The 27,713-nt window shown below is 41.5% G+C and overlaps 1 protein-coding gene across 1 annotated transcript in view; it reads left to right on the forward strand.

Moving 5' to 3' along the window:
• LOC126985843 (uncharacterized) overlaps positions 1–27,713 on the forward strand; it is a 106,223-nt gene that overhangs the window by 70,911 nt on the left and 7,599 nt on the right. The window contains exons 3-4 of the mRNA XM_050841299.1: positions 23,346–23,417; positions 27,195–27,513. Coding sequence (XP_050697256.1) covers positions 23,346–23,417; positions 27,195–27,513 — 391 coding nt within the window. The remainder of the gene's footprint in view (positions 1–23,345; positions 23,418–27,194; positions 27,514–27,713) is intronic.

Genomic DNA, 27,713 nt, shown 5'->3' on the forward strand with positions numbered 1-27,713 from the left:
GGAGGGAGGAAGGAAGGAAGGAAGGAAGGAAGGAAGAACGGAAGGAGGGAGGAAGGAAGGAAGGAAGAACGGAAGGAGGGAGGAAGAAAGGAAGGAAATATGGAGGGAGGGAGGGAGGGAAAGAAGAAAAGAAGAAGAAAGAAAGAAAAGAGGGAAGGAAGGAAGGAAGAAAGGAAGGAAGGAAGGAAGGAAGGAAGAAAGGAAGGAAGGAAGGTAGAAAGGAAGGAAGGAAGGAAAGAAGGAACCATAGGAAAGAAGGAAGGAAGGACGAAAGGTAGTTCCAGAGGTTCCCAGCAAAAGGATGAAAGAATCAGAATGCGGGTTAACTCTTGCATAGGGGATTTGGATAGCATAAGAGTGTGCTACAGTAGAAAGTCGTGTCCAGCGGGGCCGCGGGAGGGTTGGAGGCATACAGTTAGCAGGTTCAGAAGAATTTACAGTGTTTTTTACTTCTTCGTTTACCTGTATGTATGTTCACCTGTGTTTTGTGATTTACGATGAAGAATGATCAATTTTAACCAGAGAAGTTCCTTGAATCCTCCAACTAAAAGCGTATCACTCGCAGAAAGAATAAAATACAAACTGTTCCAGAATTTATTAGTGAAAGGGTTGAAGGAATGAAGATAGGGTGAACTCTTGCATTAATAGTTAGACGACAAAACAATGAACTTGGATAGGACGTTTCGTATACCAAGAAGTGATAGGTGGAGGAATGCTGTAAGTTATTTAGACGAACGGTTAGCATCAAAACATCGATAGAAAAGAGCAAGGGGAGGAACACTACTGAGGAATTAAGAGGCAGAGGACAGAAGGCAATATAAAAAAGGTCGTCGATGCAATTCTACTCCTACTCTTTATTTTTACTTCTTTACTTTTGAACTTGTATCGTAAAATGGCTAGTAAATGACCTTCCTGTTTGTTCGTGTTTGTTTGCCTGGTACTGTGAATGTGTTTGTTGGTGTAGTTTTCTCCCTCGCCGCGTATATATCGATGTTTGTGTACGTGTGTTTGTGCGTGAATACCTGGCTACCTGAGTGGGTGTGAATCTATATCTTCACCTGTTTGTTTGTTTATATATATATATATATATATATATATATATATATATATATATATATATATATATATATATATATATATATATATATATCTTTGTTTACCTGTATTTCTGTGTGTACGTCTGTGTCACTATTTTCCCTCTCTGTATGTGTTTGTTTGTGTGTGTGTGTGTGTGTGTGTGTGTGTGTGTGTGTGTGTGTGTGTGTGTGTGTGTGTCTATATGTGTTTACTTGTGTGTAGTTGTGTGTGTACCTGTATACTTGTGAATTTTTTTGTATGTATATTTGTATGAAGTTACGAATATGCGTACGTATGTATTTCTAATCTTTACCTTTGTGTGCGTATCTCTGTGTGTACCTGTGTGTGGTTACCTGTGTTTTCTACCTATGTGTGGCTGTGTATTCCTGTGTGTTTTGGGTACCTGTATGTGTATAGGTGTATGTGTCTACGTGTGTAAGTGTGTATCTCTTTGCATTTGTTTTCTCTATTAATATGTGTACCTCTGTTCGGGTGTATATCTGTGTGTGTTTACCTGAGAGTACCACCTGTGCAGACTCGTGTGTGTACCTGTGTGTTTTAGTACCTGTATGTGTATAACTATAAACTGAAATGTGTGGAAGTGTAGGTTTGAGTATAGCAGTATGTATGTTATTCTTCTTCCTTTCTCTCTCTAATGTGCTGTATTAATCTGTGTGCGAGAAAATAAAGAGGTGACAAGAAATAATGAGGAAGGGAGATAAAGAGTATGTGGGTAAAACAGAGATAAAAGATTCTGTTGGGAAGCTAAAAAAAAGAAAAAAAATGAAGGAAAAAGAGAAAAAAAAACAGAGGGTGTGATTTGAAGAGACATAATGGAAAAGAAATACACGGAAGGAGAGTACGGAGCGACATAAGAAAATAGGAAGGAATGTAGGAAGGAGGGAGGAAAGGAGAGCGTGAAAGATGATAGGCAAGATGAAAGGAGAGGGTAATTAGAGGATAAACGAGGGAAGGAAGGAGATGAGGCGAGAATAAAAAGAAGAAAGGGAAGAGGGATGGAGAGAGGGATGGAAGGAGATGAGAGAGTCAAAGGATGAAGAAGGGTGTGGAAAAAAAGGTGTGATAATTAGGGAATAAGGTAAAGAGGATGAAGGGTGTTAAGAGGAAGATGATGATAATTAGGAGGGAGAGGTGAAGGATGAGAGAGAGAAGTAATAACATGACACTAAAGGAAGGAGGAACACATAAACATAATAGTAATGGTAGTAGTAGTAGTAGTAGTAGAAGTAGTAGTAGTAGAAGTAGTAGTAGTAGTAGTAGTAGTAGTAGTAGTAGTAGTAGTAGTAGTAGTAGTAGTAGTAGTAGTAGTAGTAGTAGTAGTAGTTGTAGTAGTAGTAGTAGTAGTAATAGTAGTAGTAGTAGTAGTAGTAGTAGTAGTAGTGATAAATGAAAATAATAATAACAATAATAATAATAATAATAATAATAATAATAATAATAATAATAATAATAATAATAATAATAATAATAATAATAATAATAATTGTAGATCAAATAAAAATAAAGAACGAAAATATATTTGTTATTTATAGAAATCTGTGTGCATGTATGAATGTGTGGACGTGTGTGTGTGTACTTTCTACATGACCCACACTTGACCTTTTTAAATCTCCACCTCCTCCTCCTCCTCCTCCTCCTTCTCCTCCTTCTCCTCCTCACCCTCCTCCTCCTCCTTCTCCTCCTCCTCCTCCTCCTTCCTCTGCACTTATTCTCTTATCCTCCTCTTCCTCCTTGTGATCTATTTATAACTCCCAAAATATTTCTTGTGAGTGTTATTTTTAGTGTTCTCGTGGCCAAGACGTCCGAGTACACATTCGTCTTCCGTACGCCATGAACACATAATGAGCCGTGCATACGTCACCACTGAGAGAGAGAGAGAGAGAGAGAGAGAGAGAGAGAGAGAAGGGTCATATACTTAATGAAATATGAATGTAGTATCCCGTAGGGTTTTCAGAGGTTTCTCTCTCTCTCTCTCTCTCTCTCTCTCTCTCTCTCTATATATATATATATATATATATATATATATATATATATATATATATATATATATATATATATATATATATATATATATATATATATATATATATATATCTATATATATCTTTTCCTTCCTTTTTCTTCATTGATAAACAAAATCTATACTATTGTGTTTTTAATTTTATTTTCATTTTTACGTCTTTTTTCTATTCCGTTCTCTTTATCCGTTTTTCCTGATTCTCTTTTTCATTTCTTATATTATTCACCAACGAGTTCAATCTACTCATATTTAAAAAAAAAAATTTACTTTATGCTTATTCACCTCCTCTTTTCCTCTCACCTCTCTTCTTCGTCTCCTCATACTCTTCTTTTTTTTTCTCCTCCTCCTCCTTCTCTTATCCCCCTTTTTCTCGTAATTTTCCTCCTCATCATCATTATTCTCCTTCCCTTCCTCCTCCTCCTCCTCCTCCTCCCACTACTACTACCACTCCTTTCCCCCCTACTCCTCCCTTTCGTTTTGTATCATATTATTCTTCAGTCTTCTTCTTCCCCTCACCTGTTTTTATATTCCAACACCTCCTCCTCCTCCTCCTCCTCCTCCTTAGCACAATGATTATTATCACTCATTTTCCTAATTGTTCTTGTCGTCATCAAAGTAAATTACAGCCCATTTGGCATTAGTAATAACACCTGTAAATATACCTGAGTGTGTGCGTGTGCGTGCGTGTGTGTGTGTGTGTGTGTGTATGTGTGTGTGTGTGTGTGTGTGTGTGTGTGTGTGTGTGTAAGAGAGAGAGAGAGAGAGAGAGAGAGAGAGAGAATTACACGTATTAATATCATAAAACTAAAACATACAGAAAACTACAAATTATACAAATGACTCTCTCTCTCTCTCTCTCTCTCTCTCTCTCTCTCTCTCTCTCTCTCTCTCTCTCTCTCTCTCTCTCTCTATCTATCTATCTATCTATCTATCTATCTATCTTTTCACTGACCCATAAACTTAACAATCCTAAGAACGCAATTGTATCGATCGTATATGTGTGTGTGTGTGTGTCTGTGTGTGTGTGTGTGTGTGTGTCTACCTAATGGACAGGTGTAACTTATGAGACCATCAGGTGTGTTGCCTTTACCTGGAGGAGGAAGGAAGTGGAGGGAGAGAGGGAGGGAGGGAGGGAGGGAATGAGGGAAGAATGAGGGGAGGGAGGGAGAGAGGCATGGAAGATATATAGAGGGATGAAGGTAGGAGAAAATGAGGAAGGAATGGAGGAGAGAAGGGAGGAGTGAATTATGTAGAGAAGGATGGAGGGAGGGAGGGAAGGAAAGAATAAGGAAGGAGATACATAGAGAAAGAAGGAGGGGAGATAGAAAATGATTGGAGGTATAGACGAAGAGTGAATGAGAAAAGAAGTGGTAAAGGAGAGAACAGAAGAGAAATGGGTGGAAGACGCAGGGAAGAGAAGGAGAGAAAATGGAAGGAAGGAACGAAAATGTAGAAAAAAAAAGAGTGTTACACATATAAATGAATAAAGAAAGTGAAAATTGGAATAATGAAGAGAATAAAAAATAAATGTTGTTATTATATTTTTCTGTATTCAAGTTTTTTTTTCATTATTACAGTGCACATGAACGAGAAAACACACACACACACACACACACTCACACACACACACATGCCCCGGGAAAGGAAGAAAGACTGAGACAAAGTTTTCAAAATGTCAAGTTAAAGTTACAAGTTTGTGAGCCATTGAATCCAAATTTGTGCTTAGAGGCATATGTGTGTGTGTGTGTGTGTGTGTGTGTGTGTGTGTGTGTGTGTGTGTGTGTGTGTGTGTGTGTGTGTGTGTGTGTGTGTGTGTGTGTTTGTGGATCAAGTTACAGTCCTGTGTAATGGTGACCTAGCACGAATGAGTTCGCGTTAGTGTATGTGTGTGTGCGTGTAACTGTGTGTGTGTGTGTGTGTGTGTGTGTGTGTGTGTGTGTGTGTGTGTGTTACAATGTGTACACGCATGTGCTAGCTATCTTTGTGTTGCTACAGTAATTTGGTAATTTGGTTCATATCAGATGAGTGTATGGAGTGTACCTGAAATAAATAAAAAAGGTCTTAATGGCAGACACCTTGACGAAATTTTATGACACTGCGATCTTGAAGAGTTAGATGACGGTGCAGTGCAGACGCGTGCCAAGCAGCGAGCAAATCCAGAGCAGTATTTGGAACAATGTGTTATGGTGACTGATCCTCCTGTCAAGAAAGAAACCTGAACTACGCTTCCTTTTTGTCGACTTTATTAAGGCGTAAAAGTAAATTACAGCCCATTTGGCATTAGTAATAACACCTGTAAATATACCTGAGTGTACGTGTGTGTGTGTGTGTGTCTTTGTGCAACATGAGCCAATGCAAGATGGCGCCACTATAAACACTTGCCTGGGCCATACCATCAGGCCCCTCCAAAACAAGCCTACAGGCGCCATAGGAGAAGATGTAAAAAAAAAATGGCAGATTTCAAAACGGGAAACTAGTAGACATGGCAAAAAAATGGAATATGATAAGGTAACAACATAAACAATTTGGTCTTTGTAAGCTTGCACTGAAAACGTTATGGGTGTGTGAATTTTCATTCGTTTATTGTTACTCGCCAGGAACCCACACCAGCTGCCTGCTTCTTGCTTGTAAAGAGACGAAATTTTAAAAGAGCTCATAAACAATAATAGTGGTTTAAATACAACACGATTAATGGATGCTGCTGCTATAATTAATGGTGGCAAGTAGGGGAAGGTGCGAGAGGGGGAACACTGTGTCACGGTACTGTAATTATCATGACATGGTAGTTAATGATATGAAATAATACTGATTCTTTGTTAATTGTGAGGAGAGAGGAGAGTCGATGGATTGAGCGTGCGTTGGACTTGGAGATGCATTCCCTTAGTAAAGCAAAGATAGGCAGAGAAATGTATAAGCACGGGATGATAGAAGTGGACTCCTCAGACAACCGAATCAGCTTCTATTATCCGATCTGTGTGAGGAACCTGCTTCTTACATGTTCCTCGAGCTATCAGTGCCTTACACCTTGGCCTTAAATTCAAAGTCTGTAATCAATGCGAGGTGAGAGGTAGGAGCTGTGACATCGTATTCCTACCAGGAGTGTGGAGTCGTAGTCGGTAAAAATACCCCCGACTTCGACTCCTTAACGTAACTTTCTCTGCTAACCAACTTCCTCTTCTTGCCACACTGATAATTAAAACATAATGCTCGTCATGTAATCGTTCTACCAGTCACGGCGCGACGCTCACCCTTCACCCCTCCAGACAGCTCCGGCAAAGGTCTTATTATCGGGAATTTCCACCAGCTAAAAAAAAAAAATTCTGGCTTCTCGTGCTTTTTTTTGTTGCTGTTTTTTAGTATTTTGCCCCTGAGCTGCTTCCCTTGCTGTTAAAAAAAAAAGTATCGTCCCGCGGCACAACCAGGACAGTGTGTTGCTTTCGAATATGTCATCAAAATTTCAACACAAACAAAATATTTCATTTAATTGTGCAGCCAATACGAAAATGCCATTAGTGTAAAAAAAGTGTTGGATGTTTGCGTGACGTCAGCCTTGTAAAAAGATGAGTCAGGTCGTCCAAAGAGACAAGAGTTCAGCAAGGGAGGACGATGATCAAAACAATGAGCGTCCCTGCAGTAAAAAAAAATAAAAACATAAATCTTTGTATAGCAAAAAGATTCACAAATAGACCTTCCGCAAACAACTTTCTCAAGAATTAGAAATCAAAACTTTTATTACAGTTTATGAACTCTCGAGACACTAACACACACCTGGACATAGAACTCGTGTCAGAGGGACGGCAGTGACGGTAAACAGTGCCCGGCTTGATAATATTAAAAGAAACTATGTCAGAAAGAAACAGTACAACTACGCTTAAAGCACAGAGATCGGCCTTGAACCATATACTGACTGCAATACATTCATGTCACCAGAATACTTGTCCCGGCAAAGCGAGTAACTCAAGAGAGCAGACAATAGCCGCGGCCCACACAGCCTCAGAGGCCGGAAGGTGGAGTCACACAATTTTCGAACACAAAGTTTCTGCAGCGATACGCAGCTACAAGCAGGACGCGTTGGTGGTGTCCCCTGACTCAGTATCATCGCGGCAGGCATTTCATGATTACGCTTAAAATCAATATATAATGCCTTAGTATATTTACCAACGCATTTACCAACGTATATTTACCAGAGTTATGACATTTTACTAATAATGGGTTCGGTACTTTCGCATGAATCAAGAAGTCATCCATAAAATTTGGATAAGGAACGTATAACCTACATTATTTGGGCTCAGTAAAAGAAACAAATAGGTATGCTACTTGTTTCCTTATGTTTTGTTAGGTACATTATATTTCTTAGCAACATACCTACGTGTGGTGGGGTGGGGGGTGAGCGCGTGTGTATGTTTCTGTCTGTCTGTCTGTCTGTCTGTCTGTCTGTCTGTCTGTTTGTCTCTCTCTCTCTCTCTCTCTCTCTCTCTCTCTCTCTCTCTCTCTCTCTCTCTCCCTTTGATGTAAACTTTTATACGTAAATATCAACACGCAGTCACCTGGAATATTATTAAACCATTAGAATCATTATCATTAACATTATTATTATAAGTAGTAGTATCATGATTATTATTTTCACTATTTATATTATTATTATTATTATTATTATTATTATTATTATTATTAGCATCACACACCACAGTATTAATTAGGCAGTAAGTTCACAATATGATTAACTTGTGTAACTGTTATCAGAGAGAGAGAGAGAGAGAGAGAGGATGAATATTTTTTCTTCCCATATTTTTCTTGGCTCATTGACCTCAAACTTGGCCCTTCTTCTTTCTCCTCTTTCTATTGTGCTCTCTCTCTCTCTCTCTCTCATAAGGGCCACCGAAGAAAGAGATGAGATAAAATGAATCTTGCGAGAGCTGAGAATTAAAGAAAAATTGAGGGAGAAGTAATACAAAAAAGATAACGAGAAAGAGAGAGAATAAAGTAATAGATAACTAAACATGTAATCAGATAAGAAAGAATAACCAAAAAAATATATGAAAATCTGTAAAAAAACACCAGAAAATAATCAAAGTGAGCAAGAATGACAAAAAAAACTTACTTTCAAACACGCACACACATACAAAAGCAACTGAATGTGTACAATAGGGGACTGGAAGACTTGAAGATTGTCCCTCATGCAAAAAAACTATATATAAAAAAGAACAGATATTGGACCTCGCTCCTCACAAATACACGAATTCACAAACACCCAAAAGTTAACATATTTACCGACACATGTTCTTGGGTGTCATTAGTTACTGTTTGGCAATTCGTTATCGAGTCATACAAACTTACAAACAGAAAGGAAAGTAGACGGAAGGAGGAAAGAGGAGAGAGAGAGAGAGAGAGAGAGAGAGAGAGAGAGAGAGAGAGAGAGAGAGAGAGAGAGAGAGAGAGAGAGAGAGAGAGAGAGAGAGAGAGAGAGAGAGAGAGAGAGAGAGAGATAGAGAGAGAGAGAGAGAGAGAGAGAGAATGGGGGGAATATTTTTCTTATCCTATTTTTCTCGCCTCATTGACCTTAATTTTGGTCCTTCTTCCTTCTCCTTCTATTGTGCTTCTTAAGTCTCTCTCTCTCTCTCTCTCTCTCTCTCTCTCTCTCTCTCTCTCTCTCTCTCACCCCTTATCTTTTTCTCCCTCCCCTCACTTCATTTTTCTCTCCCTCTCTCCCTCTCTTATCTCTACCTTCCCTTTCCCCTCTCACACCTTCCTCACACTCTCTCACTCCTCACTCTCTCTCTCTCTCTCTCTCTCTCTCTCTCTCTTCCAGCCCATAAAATAAATCAAACGAGATAAAAATTGAAGAAAAATTTGTAGGAAGTAAAGTGGGAAGTAAAGATGAACTGACAAGCGGAGAAAAATCTTTAAATAAATATATAAATAACCAAATAGATAATCAGATAAAGAAAAAAAATTAATAAACGAAAGAAAAATGTAGGAAATAATAAAGAAAAATAATCACAGCAAAATATAAAGACAACACACACACACACACACACACACACACACACACACACACACACACACACACACACACACACACTCACGGCCTACGCAAAATAAAAAAATAAAAATCTGACCAGGTTCGGGGATTTCCCTTTTCACTAATCCACAACACCGCCACCTGCCCCCCCCCCCCTTCCCCTTTCTCTCCTTCCCCTCTCACTCCCCTCTCCCCTTCTCCCTTCCCCTCTTTTGCCTCATTCCCACCAACTCCCCTTCTCTTTCTACCTCCTCTCCTCCCCCTTCCCTCCTTCCTCCTTTCTCTCCTTCCCCTACTGCCCCTCACTCCCCCTCCCCTTCCCCTCTTTCTCCCTTCCTCCTCCCCCCTTTCTGCGACACCGTAACCTGCTCTTTCCTCTCACTCCCCCTTTCCCTCTTCCCCTTTACTTCCCCTAACTCCTCTCCTCCTTCCTACCCCTCCCCTGTGACCACCTGTATGCCCCCACCTCTCCCTCACTTCCATTTTCCCCTCTTCTCCTTCTTCCCCCCTCCATCTTCCTCCTCTCTCCCCCTAACTCCCCTCCCCCTTTTCTTTCCTCCCTCAACGCTCCCTTCCTTTCACCCCCCCTCCTCTTCCCCTCTCCCCCATTTCCCCCTCCCCCACTGCGACACCGAGTCTTCAGGCCACAGATGCTCCCATAGCCACACACAGAGTAACTGAAGTGCTGTCCAGGGTGAGGCTTGTCAACCCTCTCGTGGCCGTATGACGAGACACACGGAAACAAATAAAGTGAATAAAATAAATAAATATACTGAACAAACACAGACCTATAAAATGATAAAATGAATAAATAGATAAATAAATATAGTAAACATGCCTGGTGTTGTTGTTGTTGTTTTTTTTGCTTGTTTTTGTTTTGCTTCCCTTGAGCTGTCTCCCTTGCTGTCACAAACCTTTACGTTATTTCTTTCTCAGGTGTAATTATTCATAAACTCATTAGTATAGACTCACTGTGTATCATTGAGTTATTAGTGTAGCTTAAATGTGTGCCCCGTAATTACTACGTATATGGGAGAGAGAGAGAGAGAGAGAGAGAGAGAGAGAGAGAGAGAGAGAGAGAGAGAGAGAGAGAGAGAGAGAGATGGGCATTTTACAATCTCATCTATTAATCATTAACGGTTATCTTCTCTCTCTCTCTCTCTCTCTCTCTCTCTCTCTCTCTCTCTCTCTCTCTCTCTCTCTCTCATTGGTGCACACAGAACATAAACTTAAGATGCATTGAAGTTAACCAAAGCTGAATGAGAGGAGGAGGAAGAGGAGGAGGAGGAGGAGGTGGAGGAGAAGGTGGTGGAGGAGAAGGAGGAAACATGGAAACATGGAATTCGTAAACTTCCATGAAGCCTCTCCACACCCTTTGCCTTTCTAGAGAATACAAATGCAAACGTTAAAGTCTGTCTGTCTATGGCAAGTTTCTTAACCCGTAATACTTCCTCCTCTGCCCAGGTTCAACATTTTATATTTACCCATTCTACCGGGAGAAGACCAGAGCTGCACTTAATAATCGAGACGAGGTCTATCTAATGCTAATTATAACTTGAAGAATATTTTTTAGCCTGAACGCATTGACCCCCACGCACTAAGAACCCTAAATCCCCTTCGCACCCAGCCCTGCTTCCTGCTGAGGGGAGTGTCTTACAAAGAATAATCATGTGAAGGTCTGTTCAATCATGTGAAGGTCTGTTCCTGTTTACACCCAAATTACTTTATTTTATGACACTGAACTCCATCTGCCACCTCCCCGCCCCATTACACATCATATCATCCACACATTTTCAAACATCGTTATTCCGAATTCACATCATTTACACCTCTATATAACAAACAAGAGTGCACCCAATACTGGACCCAGCAGGACCCCACTCGTTACGCGTTCACGGTCAAATAATTACCGTTGATTTTCACTTTGCTTCTTACAGTTCAGCGCTTTCCCATCTATTCCGTGAGCCTTTACTTTTTAACGGCCAGTGGTGAGAAAAAGAAAAAGAAGAAAAAAGAAAAAAAAATGTGGTTGGGAAACTTCAATTCAGAAAAAAATTAAGATATCAACAAAAGAAGGAAGAAACAACAGACAGTAACAAGGTGCATTATCGAACGCCTCACCAAGATCTCCTAAAATAAAGTAAATATATTATACTCTAGTTGACATCCCTGTTGACCGCCTCAGTTATTTTATTCTAGGACAAAAGACTGATGAAGCGTGACTTACCTTTGTGAACCCAGGCTGCTGCGAGTCTTGTCTCTTCTATGGCTTTCCAGGTGATCCGGAACACCCTGAAGGATAAAAATAAAACCGGGTTATTTACTGCCTGAGGAATCGAGGGAAAGTAGAAATAAATTAAAGAAAAGAATGAAGAGAGAAGTAAAGGAAGGGAAAATGATAAGACAAAGGGAAAAAGAAAGAGATAATGAAAATGATGAGAAATGAAAGTGAAAGGAGAGTAGTCAAGGATGATAAAACAAAGGGAAAAGAAAGATATAATGAAAATGATGAGAAATGAAAATGAAAGGAGAGTAGTCAAGGATGATAAGACAAAGGAAAAAAGAAAGAGATAATGAAAATGATGAGAAATGAAAATGAGTAAAAGGGAGAAAGAAGCGTTAATGAACAAGGAGGACTCGAGACATATGAAAGAAGAAAAGAATGAGTAATGAAAGGAAAAGGTATAGTGCCTGACTCGCCTGATGAGAAAGTCTCCCAAAACTCGCTCGGCGGGTGAGATACCTCTTTGGCCGTCGGGTTAAGGAGTGGCTCTCCCATCTCGCCTGGTCTGGATTAATTTCTCGTGTGTGTTGTAGTTGTGTGAAGATACAGCGAAGGGGAAGAAGGCAGACTAAGAACATAAATGGAAGAAAAGGAAGAAAAGCATAAAGAAAGTAGTACAGAGAAAAAGAAAGAGATAAGAAGGAACGAAGACATGAGAAGGAGGAGGGTACAACCAGCACAAGTTAGCTACAGTCTTAACCCGGTAGCAGAGACGGGCCAAATTTGTGGCTTTACCGTGAAGTAGCGATGGGCCAAATTTGTTCCATGATATAAACCCCCAAAAATAGATGATACATAAAATGATCAGAAAAACTTTGATATATATTATGAAATGGTTTGTGTGAGTGATGATTTTTTCTCATTTTTCTCGCTTAGAGGGACCTTTAAGAAACATGATCCCTGCTGCTTGCGGGTTAAGGGTAGGAGCTAGAGAAGAAGAAAAATGAAGGAACGGGAAGAAAGGAATGAGGAAAGGCGTGTAGAGAAAGATAAACAAATAAAAAGAAAGAACGAGGTCAGACGAAGACAGGAGGGCCCAGACAGCACGCGTCGCCTCCAGTCTTTGCAGAACGCGCGGCGAGGCGAGCGCTGCGCTAAGTTGGTGTAGGTGAGAGCAAGTTAGCGCTAAGGAGGAGGCCAAGTTAGTGCTGCTGATGAGGGGAGAGTTAGGAGCGTCTTAGCCGGGCGTGAAGGAGTTATGGCCGACAGGAAGTGTGAGGGAGAGGAGGAAGCGAGGGAGAGAGAGGAAGAGGTAAGCTGAACGAGGAAGAGAGGAAAGGGAGGTGAAGGGAGAGAGGAAGAGGAAGAGATTAGCTGGAAAGGAAGGCGAAGACTGGAAAGAGAAAGGAGAGGAAGCAAGGGAGAGTAAGATTAAAAGAATAGAATTGAAAGGAAGAGGAACCAAGAAAGAGAATGGAAAGGGAGGGAGGGAGCGAAGAGAATGAATGGAAAGGAAGAGAAAGACTAGGAAGATAAAGGAGACGAATAGAGGGAAAGGAAAAGAGGATGAAATGGACAAAGAAAGTGGAAAGGGAAAAGGGGAAAGGAAGCGAAGGATAGAAAAAGGAAGAGATCTGATAGAGAGGAAGGGGAAGACAGGAAAGAGAGAGGAAGAGGAAGGGAAGGAGTGAAAGGGAAAACAGGACCGGAAGGAGTTGTGGTTGTATGAAAGGAAGCAAAGGAGAGAGAAACGAAGAAGGAGCTAAGATGAAGAGAAGAAACACAGGGAGAAGAAGGAGAGGAAGAGGAAGAGTGAACTAAAAAGAAGGTGGAAAGGTGAGAAGAGAAGGGAAAGGAAGAGAAGACTGAATGGAAAGTAAGAGAAAGGAAGAAGAGAATGGAGGGGAAGGAAGAAAGAGCAGAGAAGGAATGGAAAGGGAGAGGAAGAGAAAGGATGGAAAGGACGAGGAAGACCGGGAGGAGAATGAAAAGGAAGAAAAGGAGAGGCAGAATAAAAGAGGAGAGAGAATGGAAAGGAAGAAAGAGGGAAGGGAAGAGAAGGAAGGGAAAGGAAGGGAAAAGAGGAGAAAGAGAAGGAAGAAAAAAAGAAATGGAGAAGAGAGAAGGAAAAGGAGAGGGACTGAAAGGAGAAGGGAGAGGAAGAGAAGAGAAGAGAAACGAAGGAGAGAGGTAAAGGGAGAGGGAAATTGAGGAGATAAAAAAAGAGAAAAGGTAATAAAAACAGGATAAAAGAAATTACCGAAAGGAGAAGACGAGGAAAAAAAGAAGATGGGTACGGAGAAGGATTAAGAAAAGGAGGAAGTGGGAGAGGAGGAAAAAAGGAGGAAATAAAAAAAAATGCTATAGATAAGGGCAGGAAGGGGACGAAATATGGAAAGGAAAGTTAAGGATAAAAGAGAGGAATAAAAAAAAAGTAAAAATGCAAAAGGTCAAGAAAAAACACGAAAAACAGTTAAAGGGAAATTGAGGGGAAGAAGAGAGGAGACACGAAGGAAGGGAGGAGGAGGAGGAGGAGGAGGAGGAATTAAAAAGGGAGGAGATGGGAAGGAAGAGAAAGAAAAGAGGGAATAAAAGGAAAAATGGTAAAGGAGATATAGAAGAGAAAAGGAAAGGGAGAGAAGAGAGGAAGAACTAGAGAAGGGAAAGGGAAGAGGAGAGAGAGAGAGAGAGAGAAGAAAGTGAAGAAAAAGATTTAACTCATTTCTTATAAGTACCTTGACTCTCTCTCTCTCTCTCTCTCTCTCTCTCTCTCTCAGCCTTTAATGGATTCTCTTTACTCCCTTCCTTATCTCTATACTTTTTTAATCTTTTCTTTTCATTAACCTAAAAACCTGCTCTGGTGCATGCGTGCGTGTGTGTGTGTGTGTGTGTGTGTGTGTGTGTGTGTGTGTGTGGTGACGTTGGGCGTTGTCACCTGTCAATTAAGGTAACCAGGTGTGGATAATGTGATGAGGCCGTTATTACAGGTAAGGGTGGCCAGGTGCATGCAGAGGAAGGGAGGGAGGGAGGGAAGGAGGGGGGGGAGATAGGGAAGAAGGCAGAGAAGGGAGGAGCAGGATACAGAGGATGACAGGGGAGAGGAGGAGAAGGGAGAGAAGGAGGGGGGGATAGGCAAGAAGGGAGAGAAGGGAAGAGGAAGATACAGAGGATGACAGGGGAGAGGAAGGGAGGGAGGGAAGGAAGGTAAAGAAGAGGAAGGAGGGAAAGAGAAAAGTAAGTAGGTAGAAGGGAGAGAAGGAGGGAATGAGGAGGTAAGGAAATGTGATAGATAGAGATAAGAAGGGAAGGAAGGGGAAGAGAAGTAGATAAGAAACAAAGGAGATAGAGAGGAAGGAGAGGGGGAAAGAAGAAGAGAGAGGGAGAGTGGGAAGAGAAAGGGAGGTGAGGAGAAGGAAGGGAGGTAAGAAGAAAGGGAGAAAGGGAGAGAAGAAGGAGGATTAAGGTTCAGAAGGAGGAGCAAAGGGACAGAAGAAAAGAAGGAAGGAAGGAAGGAAGGAAGGAAAAAGAAAGAAAGGAAGGAAGGAAGGAAGAAGAGATAAAAATGAAAAAGAAATGAAATAAGTGATAAAAGAAAGGAATAAAGGAAAATAATGAGAGAGAGAGAGAGAGAGAGAGAGAGAGAGAGGTCAGGTGAGATTGGACAGTTGATGGAGGGAAGGAGGGAAGAAGGATGGCCATAACTAACGAAGAGATGACTCCATAAAGCAAGGAAGAGAAGTAAGGAAGGGAGGAAGAAAGGAAGATAAAGAAGAAAGGAAGAGAGAGAAGGAAGGGAGGAAGGAAGGAAGAAAGTAGGGAAGAAGGGAAGGAAGAAAGAAAGGGAGAAAGGAAGGAAGAAAGGAAGGGAGAGAAAGAAGGAAGGGAGAGAAAGAAGGAAGGAAGAGAGAGAAGGAAGGAAATAAAAGAGAGAAGGCAGTAAGGAAGGGAGATAAGGAAGAGAGAGAAGGAAGGAAGGAAGGAAGGGAGATAAGGAAGGAAGGAAGAAAGGAAAGAAAGGAGAGAAAGAAGGAAGGAAGAGAGAAGGAAGGAAGGAAGGAAGAAAGGAAAGAAAGGAGAGAAAGAAGGAAGGAAAAAAAAGGAAGGAAGGAAGGTAAGAAAAGAAGGAAGGAACAGAGAGAGAGAAGAAAGGAAAGAAGCAAGACAGAAAAGAAAGGAAGGAAAGAAGAGAGAAGAAAAAGGGAGGAATTGCAAAATGTGAAGCAGAAAGAAATAAAAAATATGTGGAATGGAAACTAAAACATTAAAAAAAATCAGGACATAAATAATGGAAGAAAGAAAGCAAAGAACAAGACAAAAAAAAAGAAGTAAAAACAGAACAAGAAAAAGAGGAAAACAGTTGAAGGCAGGACTCAAACAAAAGAAAGAAAAGAAGACAAAACAGGAAAGAAACACGAAAAATGAAACAGAAAAAAGAAAATAAGGAAGAAGCTCTAAAAAAAAGATGAGACAGGTAAGAGAGAGAGAGAGAGAGAGAGAATTAGGCAGGTTGTATTTCATTCAGAACAAACACCTTTTCTTTCCCTCCCCAAATACACAAAACAAACAGACACACACACACAGTAATACACACACTCTGATCCATCCTCCGAGGCCCTGGGGCACGACACACACACACACACACACACACACACACACACACACACACACACACACACACACACACACAATCCACCTTTTTCAATCTCTTTCATATTGTTTTATTCAGTTTTTGTTTATGACTTTATCCCTATATTACTTTATTTATGCCTACTTATTTTTATGTTTAACTGTGATGAAAGAATTGGTTCACGTGTTGAGAAATTTGCTATATGTGGATAAGATTAAACATGTGCATTGCATTCTCTAAAAAATTATAGGGCACGAGATCTGATGTTCATAAAATGGGTGAAGGTCTTTCATGAGGGGGATGTTAAAGTTCTGGTGGTAAAAGCGCCGGGTAGGACACGTCGTTATAGGTTAAGTTGGATAAACTTAGATTTAAAAAGACATGCAAGATCTGGTTCACTAACAGAGTGGTGGGTGAGTTGTACAGCCTTGCCAGTTATCTTATAAGTGCAAATACAAGATATTTTTTTTTTTAGTTCCCGCCTATGGCACCGGTAGGCTTTCTTGGCAGGGCCTGGTGGTCGGCCCCAGCCCGTTGTGGCGCAGGCAAGTGCTTAAAGTGGCGCCATCTTGCTTGGCTCATGTTGCCCTCCGGAGCACATCACTGATCCTCTCCTTTTAGAGAGATGATCTAGAGTCCGGGTTGATAGGTGGTCTTCTGGACAGCATGTGGGTAGTCTTAGGCCACTCGGAGGTGACTGAAAAATCCCAGCTTGTGGCACCGGGTGGGACGCGAACCAGCGTCGTCCTGGCTGTGGCGCCGTCACGATAACCACTCAGCCACCGCCTACGCAAATATATATACTTAGAAAAAATGACTTAAATAAATAATAGACTGCAAGGAAGGATAGATAATGATAGGTGGGGATAGGTTCACAGGATCTGTCCTGTGTAGGTACTTTTTTTTGTATATTTTACGTTTCGCCTAAAGCCCTGGGAGGCTTTCTTGGTGGGCCTGGTGGTCGCCTCCAGCCCGTTATGGCGCTGGCAAGTGTTTATAGTAGCGCCATCATGCAGACTCTGTTTGTTTCTATTTTATCATGCTGTGGTATAATATCCATCTACCTTGCTTTCTACCAACCTGTCTTTCTTTCTCTCTATATACCCATCAGTGTATACATGTACCCTCCTACCTACCTACTAACCTCCCTCCCTACCTATCTAACCAGCTATCCATCCATCTGTCTACCTGTTATCTATGTACCCAACTACCTACCAAACTACCTACCTACCTATCTATCCATCTATCTATCTGCTTATCTATGTACCTACCTACCAACCTACCTGCCCATCTATCTACCAATCTATCTACCTGTGTCTTCCTCCCCAGCTCCCTATTGGCCCTTATCTTGAGACAATTTAGCCTTAGGGCGCCCCATTAGCCCACCTGTCTCCCGTCTCACCTTGGGGCGCAGGTGGACAAGGGGGGAGGGGGTAACCCGTCTTAGCGGTAATGGGAGGTAATTAGGCAGGCATTATCAGGTGTTAATTTACCTGTCACATCTCATTAATAAGTTGGCAGGTGACGTATTAACTGCTGCTTCTCTCTCTCTCTCTCTCTCTCTCTCTCTCTCTCTCTCTCTCTGTTTATGTTAATTGACAAAGCGACATACGTATGAAGCTCCAATTTCGTCTTGAGTGAGTGGGAAGGAGAGTGAGAGTGAGAGAGAAGGGAGAGCGAATGATTGAGGTGGTGAGTAAAGAAGGGAGAGGAGGAGGAGGAGGGAGAGGAGGAAACTTGAGAGGAAACTGTGACATGCAATATTACACCTCCCTACATTGCTCTTTCCTTTCCATTCCTTCCCTTCCCTTTCCTTCACTTACCTTAACTTCCCTTCCCTTTCCTTAACTTTCCTTTCCTTTCCTTTCCTTTCCTTTCCTTTCCTTTCCTTCCCTTCCTTTCCAATCTCTTCCTTTTTCCTTCCATTTCGTTTTTTTCTCTCTTATCTTCGTCTATCTGTTTCATCTTCTTTCCTTTCCTTCTTCTTTCATTCCTTTCAATACTTTCCCTTCCCTTTTCACCCCTTTCTTTCTCTTCCTTACCCTTTACTTTCCTTCTCCTCCCTACCCTTCACTCTCCTTCCCTATTCCTACATTTCCTCTGCTTTCATTTGCTTTCCTTCCCTTACTTTCTCTATGTTGCCCTTTCTTTCTTAATTTTCCTTTTCCTTCCTTACCTTCATGCCTTTCATTTTCCTCCTTTTCCTTTCCATTCTCTTACCTTCAACCACCTTTCCTTAATATGATGAATCAATAAATATGTGCTTTACCTTCTCCCTTTACCTTTCCTTCCAGTACCTGTCCTTAATCACCTGTTCGTCAATTACCCTTTGTCTTACCTGTCTTGCTAATCACTTTCTTAATCTTCATTACCTTACCCTAATTACCCTTTATATCACCTGTCTGCTTGTTAATTGCCCTTAGTTACTCTTATCCATCACCTGTTTTTACCTGTTTTTCTTTCTTAATTACCCTTGAAAGTTACTAATCTGCCTATTTAACATTTTCCTTACCTACCTTATCTTATCTTTTCCTTAACTGCCTTACTTTACCTTACCTTACATTATCATCATCATCAAATCACAACCTTCGCTTTCTCTTTCTTCCTCGTTGTTTCTTTCTATTCCTTTTCTTTTTTTCCTCTTGCTTTCTCTTCCACTTCTTTCCTGTTCCTGTTCTCATTTATCTCCTAATCCTCTTTCTCTTTCTCCTTCTCATTATCTCCTCATAACCTTCGCTTTTTTCTTTCTTATCTTCTCATTTCACTTTCCCTTCTCTCCTCCTTCCCCTCCGACTACTTCTCTCCAGTGTCTCCCTCTATCTCCTAATCCTCTTTCTCCTTCTCCTCCTCATTATCTCATTATAACCTTCTCCTTTTTCTTTTTTATCTTCTCAATTCACTTTCCCTTCTCTCCTCCTTCTCCTCTAACTACTTCTCTTCAGTGTCTCCCTCTTCTCTCCTCTCCTCTCCTTTGTTTCACCTGCCTTTCTTTACTTTTCCCTCACCTGCCTTACCTTTTCTTTAACTGTCCTTCGTTAGCCTAATTATATCGCCCTCTTACCTGTCCATTTTACTCCCTGTTGTTAATTAGCTTTTCTATGTATTAATTACTTTCCCTTTCTGCCCTTAATTAGTATCTTTCTCACCTATGTTCACTTGCCTTAGACGGCCTATTTACACTTTCATCTTATCTGTTCATTTTACTGTTTTCTTTTCTCCTTTATTATCTATTATTTACTGTTTTCGTTTATTCATTAACTATTATTATTATTATTATCACTGCTTACCCCTCTTCACGTATCCTTAATCACCCTCACCTGTGTTCACCTGTCTCATTACCTGTACTTAATTAGATATCTCCATTACTCAAGTCCTAACTAATTATCTGCTCCTTCTTACCTATCCCTTAATCAACATTCACCCTGGTCACCTTCCCGCTACCTGTTCTTACCTTTCGCTAATTACTTGTTATTGATTAGCTCTCCTCTTTATTTCTGTTCATTTTTCCCACTACCTGTTCTAAGCTCTTTTCCTAATTACTTGCTACTGTTTCACTCTCTTCTCCCATTTGCTTCCTTTACTATTCTACTCTCTCTACTCCCTTCAGTGACCCTCTATGTTTGCTGTCCCTTCCTTAAAGTCTTCCCTATGTACCCCTTTCTCTTGCCTCTGTTCATTAATATAATCCCAACACCTCTTCTTCATTATCCTTTACTTACAGATGTGTCCAACTCTCCACGTGTCACTCCTTCCTTAATCACACCTTCCTCTTACCTGTCAGCTCATTACTCTAGATATTCTAATTTAAGTAACGTTTACCTGTATATACCTGTGCTCGTCTGCCACTAATTATCTCATATTATACCCCACTATCTGTTTGCAATTACCTGTTTTCTCATTACTTATTTTTCCAATCATCTTTTCCCGGGCATCTTTCGTTTCCTTCTGATTCTTTTCCTTCTCTTTCCATTCCTTCCATTTTTTTCTCTATCCTTTACTTTCCCACTCTTCTCTCCCTTTCCCTCCATTTCTCTATCCTTACATTTATTTTTCTTTCCTTTCCTTTGCTTCCGATTCCTTCCCACCGTTTACTAGCCCTTTCCTTTGCTACCCTTTCCCTTCTCTTTTTTCCCTGTCCTTTCTTTTTTTCCTTATTTAGCTTTTACCCCTTCAATGTTAATAATATGTTTCTACCTGCATTACCTGACCCCCTTACCTATCTTAATTATCTGGGTTTTTTTTCTAAATGTCCTAAATTAATCTTATACTTTCGTCATATCACCTGATCCTCATTACCTCCCTCCTCTTACCTGTTAATAATATGCTCTTACTTGTATTACCTGCCCCCCCTTACCTATCTTAATCATCTGTTTTCTCTTTATACCCTAAATTAATCTTACACCTTTCCCACGTCACCTGATTAATTAGCCTTCTCGTATTACCTGTTCTTACCTGTGTTCACCTTCTTTATCACCTTTCTAAATTATGTCTTCTCTTTATGTTCTTAATCTTACACCTTTCCCATATCACTTTTTCTTTCCCTGTCCTTCTTTTCCTTTCGTATTTTTTTCCTTCACCTCTCCTTACCTTACCTTAATTTGTCTTTATCTATACCTACCAGCTTTACTTACCTGCCTTCTTCCTTTACCTCTCCCATTACCTACTCCTACTATGCCCATATTTGTATTCATCTGTACATTTACTTTATATATTCCAAATTAATCTTCATCTTGTTAACCTATCCAAGTACATCGGGAAGGGAAGGGAAGGGAATGGAAGGGAATGGAAGGAAAGGAAAGGGAAGGGAAGGGAAGGGAAGGGAAGGGAAGGGAAGGGAAGGGAAGGGAAGGGAAGGGAATGGAAGGAAAGGAAAGGGAAGGGAAGGGAATGGAAGGGAAGGGAAGGGAAGGGAAAGGAAGGGAAATGAAAGGGAAGGGAAGGGAAGGGAGAGGAGGTGCAGGGAAGGCGAGGGGAGGAGCAATGTTGTATGTCATTTTTTCCTCTCAAATTTCATCCCACCTGTCCCTCTACCTGTTCTCAGTTATCTCTTTACTGCTCACCTGTCCTCAATGTACCTTCGCTTTCCTTTCATGCTCCACTACCTGTTCTTAATGAGTTTTCTGTCTGTGTTTTTTAATTAAGCTTTACCTGTGTGCTCTTGTCTCATTACCTGGCCTTAAATCGCTTTCACACTCCTACGGTTTCTTAATTAATCTTCACCTGTCGCCTTTGTCATCTATAACACTTCTTGTTCTTCGCTCACTCTCACTTTTACCTGTTCTTAATTATTTTTTTTTTATGTTCTCCTTCCCCACTACCTGTTGTAAGTTATCTCTCTTGGCTCATTTGTTCTTATCTTTCTGTTTAGAGAAGGAAAGGAAAAAACAAATGGATGGGGAAGATAGGATGGAAAGAGAGTGAAAGGGTAGGAAAGGAAGGGAAGGGAAGTGAAGTGAAGGGAAGGGAAGGGAAGGGAATGGAAGGGAAGGGAAGGGGAGGAAAGGGAAGGGAAGATAAGGAAAGGGAAGGGGAGGAAAGGGAAGGGAAAGGAAGGGAAGGGAAAGAAGGAAGGGAGGGGAAGGAGAAGGGAGAAGCAATGTTGCCCGCGTCTTTCCTCTCAAGTTTCGCCCTCCCTCCCTCCCTCTCCCTCCCTTCCACCTGTTTCAGCACTTTTACTTTATTAAATTTCCCTTCATTTTCCTTTTGACACTCCATCGTTGTGTGAATGACTCAATTTGTCTTCCCCTAAAGCGTCATTTCTATATTTATTTTACATTCAATAAATATGTTACTCTTTTTACCTTATATAAATGATTGCTTATTTTTTATTATCAATGTTCATGATTTTGCCCCTTTTAATAATGCGTACCTATTTCTTATGTTTTATGGATGTATTACTTTTTTTCTCTCCTTTCCTGCCTCTAAAATTTCTTCGTTCTTTAAGTTGTTCCTCCCTTAAATTTCGCCTTTTGTACTACTTTCCATTTTTTCTCTTCTGTCTTTTATCTTTCCCTATCTGTTTTCTCTTCTTTCCTTCCTTCCCTTTCCTTCCATTTCGATTATTTCCCTTTTCTCTCCATCTCTTCCTTTATTTTTCCAATCATTTAATTTCCTCCTTGAAGTTTCGTCTTTTGTATTTCTTCCCATTTTCTCTCCTCTGTCTCTCATCTTCCCCTATCTGTTTTCTTTCCTTTCCTTCCTTCCCTTTCCTTCTATTTCGATTATTTCCCTTTTCTCTCCATCTCTTCCTTTATTTTTCCAATCATTTAGTTTCCTACTCTCCCTTCTCCTACCATTCCTTTAGCTGTCCCTTTCTTTAAATGATCTTCAACCGCCCTTTTCTTTTTTTCTAATTAAAACTGCCTCTTAAACATCCCTTTCCCTTATTTGCTCCTCCTTTGTTACCCCGTTTCTATTCTCCTTTTAACTTCCTAATAAATCTCTCTCTCTCTCTTCATTAGTTGTTCCTCTCTTTAATTAAGTTTCCCTTCAATATCCCTTCATATTACCCCTTTCATCGCTTACACTTACATACCACTTTCCCTTAGTTACCCTTCTCTTTAAGTGCCCCTTCAATGTTATTCTCTATTAAATCTTTCTTTCCTTCTCATAATCTTCCATTAGTTGCCCTTCTCTTTAAATGCCCCTTCAATATTTTCTTTGTGTTAACCCTTTCTTTCTATTTCCCTTTCTTTTCCTTTAGTTGTTCTCTTTAAATGTCCCTTCAATATTTTCTTTGAGTTAAACCTTTCTTTCTATTTTCCTTTTTTTTTCCTTTAGTTGTCCTTCTCTTTAAATTCCCTTTCAATATTATCCTCTATTAACCCTTTCTTTCTTTCTTCTTACCCTTTTCCATTAGTCTTCCTCCTCTTTGAATGCTTCTTGAACATCCTTTTATATTATCTAACCCTTCAAGACCCTTTACTTTCTCTCCCCATTCCCGCCCTCTGAATCTAATATCCCTTTTCTTTAGATAAAACTCCCTTTAACTGTTTCCTATATACCCCTTTCCCTTACCTCTCTACAGTATTCTGAGAGCCAAAGAATCACCATTACCTACCTGTACTCCCGTTCGATAGCCTTATTTATTTATTTATTTCGTTATCTACCACTTCAAGAGCATTTTCTATTTGTTTACTCCCCTTTCTTTTCTATTCTACTTTTTCTACTCCCTTTATCTGCTCCCTTAAAAATCACATTCCCTTGGCTATCCCCCTTTTAAACTGCTTCCCATGCACTCATTCCCCTTCTCTGTCTACCATTTTCAGTGAGCCAAAGAACGACAATTACTTACCCGCCCTCTCTATAATACCCTGAATTGTCCCTCGTTTCACCTGTCCCCATTTGTCCCCAGATGGCGCCAAGCTGTACGGTCAGCCGAGACACCTGGATTTTGAGGCACTTTTGGATGACCCCCATTCGGCAGGTGAGTGACGGAGGGAGTGAGTGAGGAAGTGCGTGAGTAAATGAGTAAGAGAGGAGGAAAGAAGAAATGGATGGGGAGGTTAGGATGGAAAGAGAGTGAAAGGGTTGGAAAAGGAAGGGCAGGGAAAGGAAGGGAAGGGAAGGAAGGGAAGGAAAGGGAAGGGAAGATAAGGAAAGGGAAGGGAAGATAAGGAAAGGGAAGGGTAGGGAAGGGAAAGGAAGGGAGAGAGTGTGCAGGTGAGTTAATGTGTGAGTTAGTGAGTGAATGAGTGAGTGAGTGAGTGAGTGGGTGGGTGAGTAAGTGAGTGAGTGAGTGACTGAGCGAGTAAAACTAAGGGACAGTTATGGAATGCGTCTTAGAGTGAGTGAGTGAATGAGTGAGTGAGAGGGTGAGTGAATCAATGAGTGAGTGAATGAGTGATTGAGCAGATAAGTGAAAGTAAGGGACAGTAATGGAATGCGTATTAGTGAGCAACCATGAATGAGTGAGTGAGTGAATCAATGAGTGAGTGACTGAGTGAATGAGTAAGTCAGGGAGAACGAGTGAGTATCTTATAGAGTGATCAAGAGTGGAAGAGCGAGTAAGTGAGTAAGACTTTAGGAAAGAAAGAGAATGAGTTTGAGTGGGTAAGACTGAGTAGGTGAGTGAGTGAGTGAGTGAGTAAGTAAAAGTTTAGGAGATAAATAAAACGTGTTTGAGTGAATAAGATTAAGTGAGAGAGTGAGAAAAATAGAGAAGAGACGAAGAAAAAGAAGATAAAAGTGAGGAAAGGAAGGAATGAAGATGAGATAAAAAAATATGAAAGCAGAGGAGAAGGAGGGAAGAGAGAAGAATAGGGAATGAGACGGAGGAGGAGGAGGAGGAGGAGGAGGAGGAGGAAGAATGGAGGGAAGGATACGAGGGAGAGAATAATTGAGGGAGAAGGAAGGAAAAGAGAGTGAGTATGCAAAAGCCAGGGAGAGTAAGAGTGAATAAGGATGAGGGAGCGTGAGTGAGACTGAGTAAGAGCAGCAAAGAATGTAAAGAAGCGAACTCTAGCAAGGGAGAGTGTGAGTGAGTGAGTTAGAGACGAAAAGTTAGTGGTAGTGAAGGCGAGTGCGTAGGAGTGGAAACGAATGAGGGAATGTTTGTGTGTGTGTGTGTGTGTGTGTGTGTGTGTGTGTGTGTGTGTGTGTGTGTGTGCTTTTTTTCTCTCTCTGCGGGACTGTAAAACTCTCCGGAAATGACCTGCCAGATTTCACTAACTTTGGTTCTTTGCTCCGTAGACTCTCTCTCTCTCTCTCTCTCTCTCTCTCTCTCTCTCTCTCTCTCTCTCTCTCTCTCTCTCTCTCTCTCTCTCTCTCTCTCTCTCTCTCTCTCTCTCTCTCTCTCTCTCTCTCTCATGTCTAGACTTAAAAATTGGGTCTCGTTTACATGAGAGAGAGAGAGAGAGAGAGAGAGAGAATTGAGTGGGTGGAGGAGGAGTTTAAGAGCAATAATAGAGCAACGAGGAGAAGGGGGAAGAGAGAGGAGGAGAGAGGAGAGGAGAGGAGAGAGGGGGTGGGAGGAAAGAGGGAGGTATGGAGGGGAAGTGTTTGAGTGGGAGTTGAAAGAGGAGGAAGAGAAGAAAAAGAAGACGAAGAAGACGGAGGAGGAGGAAGAGGAATTGAAGAAATAAAAAAAAATAGAGGAAGAATGAGAAAAAAATAATCAAACAAGAACCAAAGGAGAAAAAGAAGGGGACAGAGAGACAAAGGGAGAAAAGAACAGCAGGAATGAGGGGAGAGATAGGGAGAGAGGAAGGGAGAGAGAGAGAGAGAGAGAGAGAGAGAGAGAGAGAGAGAGAAGAGAGAAATGGTTTCTGTATTAGCATAAGCTGTTCAGCATTACAATACTCTGAAAGGCACTAAATCGTACTGACTTTACTTGCTTTCCACAGGTACACACATACACACACACACACACACACACACACACACACACACACACACACACACACACACACACACACACACACACACACACACACACACACACACACACACACACACACACACACAGTTACGCACACTCACATTGATGCACAAAACACGAGCATTTTTCCCTCCTTTCCTCCTCACTTTTTCCTCTTTCCCTCCACACACGAAGACAAATAGGCCTCTTGGTCCCCTCTTTGTCCTCTCTTTCCCCTTGTCGTCCTGGCATATCACGTTCTCCTAACCTTCTTTTCTTCTCTTCCTCCCCTCTACTTTTTTCTCTCTCTCTCTCTCTCTCTCTCTCTCTCTCTCTCTCTCTCTCTCTCTCTCTCTCTCTCTCTTAATTTCACACCCTCAGTATCACGCCCCACTAACATTCTTTTCTTCTCTTTTTCCTCCTCTACATTTTATTCCTCTTTTTATCTCTATTTTTATTTGCTTTATTTTTATCTTTATTTCTCTTCTAATTTTCTTTTTCCTTCTCCCCTTTCTCTTGTCTTTTATTCTTCTTTCTCTCTCTCTCCTAGTTTCCTTTAATTTTTTACCCCTTCATCAATTTCTTTCTTTCCCATTTTCCTGTCCCTCTTTTGCTCTCCCATTTGCCCTTCCCTTTTCCCTCCTACTGGTTTTTTTCCTTTCTCTTCTCTCTTTCCTCTTCCTCTTACCTTTTTCCTTCTTTCCTCTCCCTCTTTACTCTATTCTCGTTTTTCCTCTATTATTATATTTCCCCTCATTCATAAACACACAGCATTTACTTTCCCCTTGTTCCTCTTCCTCCATCACACACGCCTCCCTTATTCATTTTTTTCCTTTTCTCTCCCTTCTATTCTTTCTTTCCTCCCTTCTCTGCACACATGTGAACATTTTCCCCCATCGCTGTCTCTTCTTTCTTCCGTTTTTCTTTACATTCCATTCCAATAAACTCCAAACTAACGCATTTTCTCATTTTTATCAGTATTTTTTCCTTTTATATCTTCTTTCTCATTACATATTCACGCATAACCTTCTTTTCTCATCTTTTCGGCTTTTATCCCCTCTCACACACACACACACACACACACACACACACACACATATCAGCCTCTTTCCTCCTCTTCCTCACCTTTTCCTCTCCCACCCTATCTTTTGCCTCACTACAGTCAGACACACATATGAAGTCCGCTTCGGTGGGACCTGAGCCTCTCCACAGCCCTGCCACATCAACGCCCATACATCACTCTCTCATAATATCATCTATTCACTATTTGGAACTGTGTGTTAGTCATTCTGTATACATTAAATGGGGCTATATAATGCTATGAATGTGTCGCTTTTTAGAATAATACTAATGAGCTGTATCGATTCCTTGACACGTTGTATTGTTGATTTCCGAAGCTGTCAGCCTTTCCTCTCTTTCCCTTTTCTCTTCCCTTCCCCCTCTCTACTTAACCCTCTTTATCCCCTCTCTTTCTCTACTTCTCCCCTTCCTCCCCCTTCCAAACAAACACATACTCACCCCTCTCTTCTCCCTCGCCCCTCCTTCCCTCTCCTCCTACCTGACTAACCATCTCTCCCTTCCTTTCCCCCTCTTCCTAACCCTCTTTTTCCCCTCTCTTTCTCTACTTCTCCCCTCCTCCCCCTTCCAAACAAACACATTTTCACCCTCTCTTCTCCCTTTCCCCTCTTTCCCCTTTCTCCTCCCTTCCCTTCCCCCTCTCACTAACCCTCTTCTCCCCTCTCTTTCTCTACTTCTCCCCTCCTCCCCCATCAAAACAAACACATTCACCCTCTCGTCTTCCTTTCCCCCTCTTTCCCTACTAACCCTCTTCTCCCCTCTTTCCAGGTGGAGCCTTTCCCTGGAGGGGGCGGCAGGAGGTGGAGGTGGGGGGCGGGGGTGACAGCAGCAGCAGCAGGCGGGGGAGCAGCGGGGGAGACAACCTGTACCTCTCCACCGGCGGCATCATAGGAGGGGAGGCTGGAGGCACCCCCCTGGCCCCCCTCACCCCCCTCTCCCCGCTCACCCCACCGGCAGACGAGCGTCCCCCCCTCCACTTCTCCCCTCACGACCTGCTGAGGGAGTTGATCCTGTCAGCACAGACGCGCCCCCGCCTCCTCGCCCCCCCCTACACCCTGCCCCCCGCCCCCCCACGCCGCGAAGTTGGGTGAGTAGCAAGAGAGGGGAGGAAGGGGAGAGTAAGAAGGATGGGAAATGGAATGGAAGGAAGGGAGGGGATATGAGAAATGGGGGGGAAGGAATGGAGTGGAGGGGGAAATGGGATATGGGAAGGAAGAATAGGAGGGGAGAGGGAGATGGGATATGGGAAGGAAGGAGAGAAGGGGAGAAGGGAGATGGGAAATGGGA

The sequence above is a fragment of the Eriocheir sinensis genome, chromosome 60, assembly GCF_024679095.1.
Source record: "Eriocheir sinensis breed Jianghai 21 chromosome 60, ASM2467909v1, whole genome shotgun sequence".
Classification (NCBI taxonomy): domain Eukaryota; kingdom Metazoa; phylum Arthropoda; class Malacostraca; order Decapoda; family Varunidae; genus Eriocheir; species Eriocheir sinensis.